This window comes from Myxine glutinosa, chromosome 1, assembly GCF_964187855.1.
Source record: "Myxine glutinosa chromosome 1, kmMyxGlut1.1, whole genome shotgun sequence".
Taxonomy (NCBI): Eukaryota; Metazoa; Chordata; class Myxini; order Myxiniformes; family Myxinidae; genus Myxine; species Myxine glutinosa.
In genome coordinates, this window is record NC_136261.1 from 272,575,059 (window position 1) to 272,586,641 (window position 11,583).

The window sequence follows — 11,583 nt, forward strand, 5'->3', positions numbered from 1 at the left end:
ACATCACTCAAATCACTACACATCACTCAAATCACTACACATCACTCAAATCACCACACATCACTCAAATCACCACACATCACTCGAATCACTACACATCACTCGAATCACTACCCATCACTCAAATCACTACACATCACTCAAATCACCACACATCACTCAAATCACTACACATCACTCAAATCACTACACATCACTCAAATCACCATACATCACTCAAATCACCACACATCACTCAAATCACCACACATCACTCAAATCACTACACATCACTCAAATCACTACACATCACTCAAATCACCACACATCACTCAAATCACTACACATCACTCAAATCACCACACATCACTCAAATCACCACACATTACTCATCTTCCACACAAGCTCACACACAATCACTCAAATCACTACATGTAGATCTGCGTTCTGCAACCTTTTTAGCCCAGGACCCAATAAAACATTCATTTTTCATTCATTCATTCATTCATTCACCCAATAAAACATCCAGGCATCCAGTCGTGACCCATCGAACCCCCCCCCCCCCCCCCCCACAAACCGTCACGGAAATATCGATTGCTTATGACGTTAATATCTTGGTAAGGGTACGGTTCATCATCTTTGTACAGTAGTACAATCCGTAATTGAACAATAAAGCAAAGTGACGACAATCATACCAAACACTGTCCTTATTTTGTTGTTATTTTGTATGGATCTCCACGACCATGAGCAGAGAGAGAGCGAGAAACCACGCCCCCCTTGAGAATGAGCAGCGACTTCGATCACAGACACCGCCCACTTGATATTATTGTCAGCCAATCAGGCGTAAACCCCCTGCCTTGTTAGCAGCTTCGGAAGAGATGAATCCGCTCCTACGATGAATCCGGATGAAGATTTAATGAAGAAGATGAAGATGATGAAGAAGATGAAGATGATGATGAAGATGAAGATGAAGATGATGATGAAGATGAAGATGAATCTCACAACATTCATTAGCGGTGTATCCTTTGTGAAATAGAATAAAACTTTAATTATTAAAATGACACGCCAAGATAAGGTGTTTGAACTTTATTTTAATCTTCATCGTGAATAGATGATGAACTTAAAATGTAACATGAACTGATAAACAAAACAAGAATAACTTTTACTGAAAAAACCCGATATGCATCTGAACTTATATCCAGGTTCAATGTTCCGTTATCATGAACAACATTAAATAAACAACTTTCACTGTTTAAACCTGAAAGTGAAACTTACAAGCCCAATTCAAATGTTCCGTTAGCAACATTGTCGATGTGGATTATCCACATCAGTGCGATGGTTGACTTTGCATATTGGCTTCGAGATCATCGATTCGGCCTTGAAGCAGCGACAATGCGATTCTCAGGTTGGCGCACAGGGCCACTGTCTCCAGTTTGTTTCGATACTTGGACTTCAGATATGTCACCGTTGAGAAACCTGCCGCACACATCCACGTCGTCGTGAATGGCATCAGGAACTTTACCGCGAGATGTGCAATCTCTGGGTACTCATGAGACACTGTCAGCCAAAACTTTACTAAAGTGTCCTTCCTGAACAGTCTCAAGTGTACCGTCGGACACGATGTCGATCAAGTCCTCTTTCAATCTGTTGGAGAAGCTGCAGCACTGCTGAACGTCGACTGAATAAGGATCTCGGATCCACTTCTTCTCCACACGTGGATCAACAGGAAAGTATTCATCAAATCGTTTGCGCAGGTTCACCAGATGTTCGACGATGACATCCTTAATGTCCACACGTTCCTCAACACTCTTGCTGAGCAGATCATCCAGGTTTTCGAACATGTCAAATTCATCATTGGTCTGGACTCTTCTCTTCCATAGATCCAGCTTTGACTTGAAGGCCGCCATCTTGTCATACATTACGAACATGGATTTCGCCTGCTTGTTCGTTTTGCCCTGGAACGATATGTTCAGATTGTTCAACAAGTTGAAGATGTCGGCCATGTATGCCAATGTTCCTATGAATTTGTTGTTTTTGTAGTAGACTGCCAGGTCTGACCTAGCCACCTCCAAGAATGCGAGGACCTGGTCGCGAAGTTCATACAATCTTGCCATGGCATCTCCTTTGGAGAGCCAGCGAACAGCTGCAAAATACAGCACCGTGGTGTGTTCTGCATCTTGCTCCTTACACAGCTCTGCAAACAACCTCGAATTTAGGGCGCTCTTCCTGAGATGGTTGATTGTTTTCACTGCAATGTCCATTACTTCGGCAAGTCCAGGTGACATCTCTTTCGCCGCTAATGCCTCGCGGTGGAGGAAGCAGTGGGTCCAGCTTGCCTCTGGTGCCACATCTTGGATGAGCTTAATGACACCGCTGCGCCGACCTGTCATCGATGCCGCACCATCGGTACAAACGCCAACACAGTCTTCCCACCTGAGGCTGTGCAATGCGATGTGTTTGTTGACGACTGCGAATATTTCTGCGGCCGTGGTCTTGGTCTGTAGCTCGTCACGTGCCAGAAGATCCTCCATAAAATCATCGCCATGCCGATAACGAACAAAGATGAGGATCAACGCCTTCTGTGCGATGTCCATTGACTCGTCCAACTGGATGACAAACTTGTTGGCCTCTAGGTTTGCATACAGCGGGTGCTCGATGACTTCGCCCATGTCTATTATCCGTCAGCGAATCGTGTCGGCAGAAAGCGGAATGGTGCTTATCTTGGAAGCCGCCGTCTCTCCAAGCACTTCTCTGCACATCGCCTTGGCGCATGACAGGATGAGTTGCTCTGCAATACAAGATAAACAAGAAAAAGAGCAATCAGAGATTGCAAACCCTCGCCAGGATGTATTTTCAGTGGTTTTTAAGGCTTTAGTGTTAAAGTAAATATGGCGGCCGAACCACGTGACCGATGACGTCATCGTCATTTTTTTTTCTCCACCAGTTTATGCCGGCATGGCGCTCAAGAAATTTCATCTTGATTGGATGAAGTTTTGTACTTGTCGAATTATGACGTCATAATGGAAGCACCTATGACATCGTCATTAACATATTTTATTCCACATGGAGAGTTCTTTACAATGAGCCATCTCTCAATTTTTTCTATTCAGCGCTGTCCGAGATATAGAGGTGCAAATGTTTTTCTTTTTTCCAAGATGGCGGCCGAACCACGTGACCTATGACATCATAATTATCATCAAAAAATTCTACAGGTCGCGTTGCACCTATGGTGAAAATTTCCCGTCAATCGGACTAAGGGTTGCAAAGAAAATCATTTATTCTGTGCGGACAAACAGACAGACAGACAAACAAACAGACAAACGGACTCAAATGCAATACCCTCTCCTCTGGCGAGGGTAATAAAATAACACAAGAACATTTCTTTCACTTTATGATTAATCTTGATTTTGTTCCAAGCCCAAGGCATTATAAAAATTCAATATGTACGATGTGATTGCCATACGTACTTTTAAAAAAGAGGTAAAGTTTAAGAATGGCTGTATTGCAACAAGCAATAAAACTTACGAAGTTGTGATATGCCAACGTATACATGGCACGAGTAATAGTAAACAAGAACCCGACACATCAATATTCCAAAGACGAAATGAAAAACTAAATTTAACTATACTTACAGCGCCATGTATTACTTTATGAACCTACAAACCGCCATTGCAGTGAAATACTTTTACGAAAAAAAACAGAAAACTTACCCGCAATAGTGTACAGTTTCTTTTCTTTGGCTATCTTCTCCGCCACCAGGTAGCTGGCTTTGGTCAGTCCCTTCGACGGAAAAACAGGCGAACTCATTACTGACTTGCTGTTCTTCATCTCACGTTCTTTCCGGAGAAAAAACTCCTGCGACTTGTTGACATGATCTCCATGTTTCTTCTCGAGATGCCGTTTCAGCTTTTGGGGCCTGGGGGACTCGTTGGCCAACACGTCAAGGCATATCACACACTGTGGTCGATGAACATTGTGCTTATCGATATTCAAGATGAACCCATAGTTCAGGAACACAGGCTGATACTTTCTAGCCATGGCGAGTACCTTACGCTCACAGCTCAATCTTTCAAATTAAAAGCAATGGACAATCGCGTGTCGGAAACTAAACGTATGATCTGACTGACCGGATGCACGCGCGGTACATTCGCGTGATTTGTATCGATATACTTTAGTTTGAACACTTTGTTACCACAAGATGTGTTTGTCAAGCCCAGAGTTATGCATTGGAATACTTTGAAATGTACGTGTGTGATTATTTAGACCATGTTGGAAAGTAGTCCGAACGCCTTTTATTCATCTGCCACACGTCTGAACGGAAGAACGGCCGTATTAATCTAAACACGGCAACTCGTCTTTAGGGCCCTTTGAGATGTTTCTACACCTTGATTGGAGTCCACCTTTGGTAAATTCAATTGATTGGACATGATTTGGAAAGGCACACACCTGTCTATATAAGGTCTCACAGCTGACAATGCATATCAGAGCAAAAACCAAGCCATGAGGTCGAAGGAACTGCCTGCACCCTGCACCTAAGGCAAAGGGTATGAATACTGATGTCAATGTGATATTTCAGTTTTTTCTTTTTAATAAATTTGCAAAACTTTCTAAAATCCTGTTTTCTCTTTGTCATTATGGGGTATTGAGTGTAGTTCATGATGAGGGAAAAAATGAATTTAAACGATTTCAGAAAAAGGCTTCAACATAACAAAATGTGAAAAAAGTGAAGGGGTCTGAATACTTTCTGAATGCACTGTACTTCAGGGGTTAATATTTCTGTTTTAACTTCAATATTTAAATATCTAATGCAAAGCAGAGTTTCACTGTCTTTCAATGTGGTTGAAGTCCTCTCAATGATGCTTCTAGAATTTACAGACTTGGCATTTAATATGGAATATATTTTTTTTCTTGACTTGGGTTTACTTTCTTAACTCAGTATATCAATCTGGTGAGTTTCTTTTACACTTTGGTGATTTATTTGTTAAAAGAACCATGTCACTGATTGTCTGTCGCAGCAAGAAGTCAACAACAGGATTATATCACAGGTGAAGCTACGAAGAAGAAGAAGAATAATAAGAAGAAGAGGTAACTATGGCATAACGACGAGGAAGAAGAAGTACAGTTCCGGAGTATCGCGATAGTTGCGTCAGCTTGAACGGGTGCGGGGCAAAATGTGGCAAAATGTACGGACAGGTGCATTTGATGATTGGCTTCACAGTCGGGTATACAAGGGGTGTTGCCTTCTGTATTAGTGGAAAACAACTGCTGCACATCTCCAAAAGTTATTGCCGCTTCCTCTGGAGATGGTCCGTCAACTCGACAATGCTGTTTATCATGGAGTGGTGGCTTTACGAAATTACGGCATGAAACCGTGCTATTGCTCGGCAGTATGGCATCACTCAAGGTCAGGTATCAAAGATCCTGAAACGAAATGCTCAGAGGGGTGTCTCTATTCCAATACCGAGGCCAGGACGTCCCCGCAGAACCACAAGGAGGGATGATCGCCAGCTGCACCGGTTAGTCCGGAATGGCCATATCAAGTCAGCTAATCGGCTTCGGGCTGAGTGGCAGCAACTGACAAATGTGCCTGTATCCAGAAGGCTAGTCAACCAACGACTGGTTCAAGCAGGCTATCGTGCCAGGCGTCCCCTGAGAAAGCCACGCCTGACCAGACAACACCGCCAGCGCCGATTGCAGTGGGCCAGAGAGCACCGTCAATGGCAGCCAGGACACTGGAATCACGTGATCTTCAGTGACGAGTCTAGATTTCTGGTCTATCGTCAAGATGGCCGCGTCCGAGTGCGCAAACAAGTGCATGAAGCCTACAACAAAGATTGTATAGTGCCAAAAGTCCAAGCTGGAGGTGGTGGGGTGACCGTTTGGGCTGTTTTTCATGCTGGGGGCAAAACTGACCTGGTTGTTCTGAATGGAAACCTGAACCAGTTCAAGCACAGGGCCATTCTGGACGAAACATTGCTTCCATTTGCTCGTGCAGCCTTTCAAGGAAACTTTGTCTTCCAAGATGACAATGCATGGCCTCATCGTGCTCGCATGATCCAACACTTTCTTGCATGATCATGCTTGCATGATCGCATGATCCAACACTTTCTTGCTGACCGTGGTGTAGAGCATATGGAGTGGCCTGCCATGTCCCCGGATATGAATCCGATAGAGAACTTGTGGGCAGAATTAACGCGTCAAATCGACCACTTGGACCAGCAGCCGACCTCTGTGCGTGAATTGCAGCAGACTGTTGTCACTGCATGGCAAGCGATTCCTGTCCAAACCTTGGCAAATCTCGTGAACAGCATGCCTCAACGTGTACGTGCTCCCCTGAATGCTCGTGGGGGTTACACGAAGTACTGAACTGTAATTTTACTGTCCGTAATCCCAGTCGTAATTTAACTTTTGTTTTTGTTAAAAAAATTTTGGCTAATGTGCAAAATAAAGAGATACTTCTGGAAAATGTACAGAAGTTTAACACAGTATTGTCCGCGAATTTAGTTCGATATCAGTTTACATCACTTTCAAGGATCAATTTATTTGTTTCAAAATGTCAAATATGGTTTTTGTTTCTTTTAAAGGTCACATTAACAAAATCTAGAATAATTTCAACATAATTCCAATCAACTTTTGGTTCTAAGTCATCTTGAAAAGTAAGTTCACCCCCACAAAAAAAATATTCCATATTAAATGCCAAGTCTGTATTTTGTTTTGCATTGTCTTCTATGAATTATTTTTTTGGGGGATATAATGACATTTTCCAGGTGAATCTTCTCTTTCAATTTACCAAGGGCTTTCTTTGTTGGTCTACGAAAGACATATTTCAAATATAACATTTGCTAAGAAAATGCTACAATGAAACATTAGCAAAACTTGTATTTTAAAAAATTGTTGACAATTGAGTGCTCCCAGAGAAACAAAAGGGCTTAAAGGATGACCTCGAGGTATGCACATTCACTTCTAAGTGGTCTAACCTAGGTTTGAATCCTGACCCAGCTATAAACTGTCATCCAGATGTTTCACAGGCAGGGCGATTCATCATTATGTGTGCCGTCCCTCAGATTGACATTAAACTGGGCGTTCCGTCTGCTGGCGTTCGTTGGTGGATGATAGAGACCCCACGGTGTCCTTCATGAAGAGTAGGTGAGCTATCACCAACACCATTACCAAATTACAAATTTCTTCCAAGCCAGCAAACAAACAAAAATATAGTTTTACAGTTCCGAAGGGAGGGAAAAGAACTAAATTTAGACCTTAGTTAGATGCCATGTACAGTCACGTGAAAAAGTAAGTACACCCCATGTAAAGTGTTGACTTTTTCAACGTATCTCAACATACAGCTATTTGATCTTCATTTCAACAATATTGATAGATAAAGGTGATATAATATAACAAATATCATGAAACATTTCCATTTTGTAGTCCATTGTATAATTTAAATAAACATAAATGCAAATTTCGCATGTGGAAAAAGTAAGTACACCCTTGGCTCTAATAGTTGGTATTGCCCCCTTTGGCAGAAACAACCTCAAGTCGGTGTTTCCTATAACTGTCTACCAGTCTCTGACATCGACTGGGAGAAATTTTTGCCCACTCCTCCATGCAGAATTCTTTCAGCTGTGCGATGTTTGAGGGGTTTCTTGCATGCACAGCTCGGTTCAAATCCCCCCACAACATCTTGATGGGATTTAGATCGGGGCTTTGACTTGGCCATTCCAGAACCCTCCATTTCTTTCTTTTCAGCCATTTTTGGTATATTTACTGGTATGTTTAGGGTCATTGTCATGTTGCAAGGTCCACCTTTGGTTGAGCTTCAACTTTCTGACAGATGGCCTCACATTATCCTCAAGCACCCTCTGGTACAATGAAGAATTCATCGTGGATTCTATGATGGTGAGCTGCCCAGGCCCTGATGCAGCAAAGCTGCCCCAAACCATAATATTTCCACCACCATGAGCAGACAGCAAGATGCTGAAAGAAGTCTTGAAGAACCCCAAAATGTCATCACGGGGAGCTCTTGCCACTGTTGATGTCAAAGTGCACGACTCTACCATTAGAAAGAGGCTGCACAAATTTGATCTGCATGGGAGGTGTGCCAGGAGGAAACCTTTGCTGTCCAGAAAGAACATCAGGGCAAGACTAAAGTTTGACAATGAACACCGAGGCAAAGACCAGCACTTCTCGAACAATGTGCTCTGGACAGATGAGTCAAAGGTAGAGCTATTTGGCCACAGTACCAGAAGACATGTTTGGCAAAAACCAAAGACAGCCTTTGACCACAAGAACCTGATACCAATTGTAAAGCATGGTGGTGGAAATATTATGGTTTGGGGCAGCTTTGCTGCATCAGGACCTCGGCAGCTCACCATCATAGAATCCACTATGAATTCTTCATTGTACCAGAGGGTGCTTGAGGATAATGTGAGGCCATCTGTCGGAAAGTTGAAGCTCAACTGAAGGTGGACCTTGCAACATGACAATGACCCTAAACATACCAGTAAATCCACCAAGGAATGGTTGAAAAGAAAGAAATGGAGGGTTCTGGATTGACCAAGTCAAAGCCCTGATCTAAATCCCATCGAGATGTTGTGGGGGGATTTGAAACGAACTGTGCATGCAAGAAACCCCTCCAACATCGCACATCTGAAAGAATAGAGTGGGCAAAAATTTCTCCCAGTCGATGTCAGAGACTGGTAGACAGTTATAAGAAACGCCTACTTGAGGTTTTTTCTGCCAAAGGGGACAATACCACCTATTAGAGCCAAGGGTGCACTTATGCCTAGGTCACACATAGGCGGATTTGTCGGCGACTACTGGCGACTGAAAAAATCGCCACCATCCGCCGACAATCGTAATGAAACCGTAATGGACGGTCGCCTGTAGTCGTGGTTATCCTCCCCAGGTCGGCTGCAGTCGGCAAGAGTCGCAAAGGGGCCAAAAAGTTTTTAAAATGTTTACAAACGGCGCGCTCAGTCGCAATGGAAAAAAATCCGCCATGCTGTCGTGATGGAACCGCCATGCTGTCGTCGGTATCCGTAATAAGAGCGTAAAGCGGCCGCAACCCAGTCGCTCATAGTCTTCCGCAATCGCCCCACCAGCTAGCACGGCAGAGATGCGAATGCCATACGGCCTTCCTGCGGCATCTTCCCGACTACGGGCCGACACTGTTGCGGCTGCGTATCGACTACAGAAGAACTGCCACGTCTCCCCTGCGGCTATGGGAGACTGACGACAACAGCAGTAGGACTAGTGGCGGCCGAGTTACGGCCATTGGCGACAAAGATACGACTGCCTGGCGACTGCATTACGACATACCACGATTCCATGGCAAGACAGGATGGTGTGAGGGTCTCCGTGGAGTGAGGTCCTGTGGTGCCGACAAGGATATGGCTTTATTGTTTGGACTTGGGACTTTTGGGAACTTTATTTTTGGGACTTTGGTCCTTTGGAAACTTTATTTATGGGACTTGGGACCAGTGGAAATAATTTGTTGGACTTTATTTCCATTCTCTCTCCCTGCAGAAAAGTTTGATTTTTACATTACAATGATACGTCTTTATTAACTTTCTTATTGTACATCAAACATCTTTATGCTTCATGTCATACATCATTGAAGTGAATAAAGTGAAATGTAAAATAGAGAAATAAAGATTTAAAACGTTGTGTGAATCGTCTCCAATCGCCGGCGGTCTTATTGCAGTCTTGCGGACGTCGGAGTAAACTGCCACCTGGCCCCAATGCAGTCGCCGCGATCCGCCATCGGTCGTAATCTAGCCGCCAGACTGTCGCCACGCTGCCGCCGTGCATCCGCAATGCAGTCGTCGTCGATCTTCGACAGTCGCCATCCCACTCGGGGCGTCGTCGCAATGCAGGCGCAATGTGGCCGCCTGCAGTCGCCATACTGCCGCCTGACCATATTTGACCGCCCGACATCGCCAGTAGTCGCCGAAAAATCTTGATCGCCGGCAGTCGCCGGTAGTCGCCAAAATATCCGCCTATGTGTGACCTAGGCATTACTTTTTCCACATGCGAAATTTGCATTTATGTTTATTTAAATTATACAATGGACTACAAAATGTAAATGTTTCATGATATTTGTTATATTATATCACCTTTATCTATCAATATTGTTGAAATGAAGATCAAATAGCTGTATGTTGAAATATGTTGAAAAAGTCAAAACTTTACATGGGGTGTACTTACTTTTTCACGTGACTGTATATTCGCGTTTAGTTTGAAATGTTTTTGCCATGTATCAAGTGTTTATTTAATATATGGAGTCAATGTAAAATGTTGCTTGTGAGACAACAACAACATGCATTTTAAGGCAATTTTCCATGCTCGAGCCAGAGACGGGAGATTTAAGTTTTCGAAATAGATTTGGTAAGGCGTTTCATCTTTATTCTCTTCTGTCTACCCGGAAGAACCTGGGTGTCAAATCTCCTCACACAATCCACCATGCAACACTAACAGAGGGAGGGAATGGCTTGATGTAGGCTTTTAAAGAAAAGCTTTTAGCTGGTCATCTTTAGCTATTGCTCAGTATGGTTATAGTTGCCGTCGTGAGTGAGTATTTTGTTCCGTCAGCTGCCAGGCAGATGATTGACTTTTTGGATAATATTGCTTCTTCTTTATGAATGAAACCAAAAAATATTGATGCATAAAAATCAGCTGATAGCTATGAAATGACACGATCTTTATGTCTCCATTAAGTTTTTCCCTCTTCATCAGGTACCATTTCAAAGAGAGCGGTTCTTCTTCATGCTATTCCATATTTCAAAGAGAGATCTCTGATTGTCACAAACAATGCAAAGTACACATTTCATCATCTCTTATGTGAAACATATAATGGGCGTTCCATTATCATAAAACAAGTTTTATTCTACCATCAACTGTTACACTATATATTACATCCATCGCTTTGATTTATCATGTTTACTTGGGTGGAGATATGTTGTATCAAGATGCAAGTTATCCCTTTATGATTACTTGTCGTGTAACTTGAAAGTGGTTTAAAAAGTAGGATTACTTTGACCTGTAGGAATGTTCAATATATAAGCCTGTTACACATCAACCAAAGCTAAAGAACAATATGCTTCCATTGATAAATGTTTTTAGGACATTTATTGCAGAATTATAGATCGGATTCAATAAGAGTTTCATTATTGTACTTTAAGAGAGAAAGATGTGGTTCATTAATCAAGTGCTTCTCACATTACAATTCCAAACCAATCAGGTATCTGAAAAATATGATGAAAGGGTTTTGGTTTTGTTAAATTTCACATTGCATGTAAGATTGCATCATGTTTTGAAAGAAAGAAAATCATTACAATTTGTGCAATTGTAATGCAAAGTTGACTTGCAATCAAGCAGAAAAGTAAGAATTGGGAAACTTCTGGAGGCAGCAGTTCAAGATCAACAGTGAAAGACCAAAGGTTACTTAAAGGGCAAAAGAGAAACGCATTCACTCAGGGATCCATCCAATTTTCAATCGAACAATTTGCTGACAACACCCTGTCACTTCACCTGAATTGCTCTGACTGCATCTTTTACTGACAGCTTGGGGGCTAATCAATCTGCATTTACAGCAATCAGATCGCA

General features: G+C 42.7%; 1 protein-coding gene across 1 annotated transcript; it reads right to left on the reverse strand.

Moving 5' to 3' along the window:
• Positions 1-1,050: 1,050 nt before the first annotated feature.
• LOC144889795 (zinc finger BED domain-containing protein 5-like) lies at positions 1,051-3,870 on the reverse strand. Its single transcript, XM_078770996.1, has 2 exons — positions 3,690-3,870; positions 1,051-2,767 (listed from the first exon to the last, which is right to left on the reverse strand). The coding sequence occupies exon 2, from the start codon at positions 2,646-2,648 to the stop codon at positions 1,527-1,529; it is 1,122 nt and encodes a 373-aa protein (XP_078627122.1). The 5' UTR covers positions 2,649-2,767; positions 3,690-3,870; the 3' UTR covers positions 1,051-1,526.
• Positions 3,871-11,583: the final 7,713 nt, after the last annotated feature.

Excerpts from the sequence above, each read along its gene's own strand:
- LOC144889795 (XM_078770996.1), bottom strand. The coding sequence starts at position 2,648 with ATGGGCGAAGTCATCGAGCACCCGCTGTATGCAAACCTAGAGGCCAAC.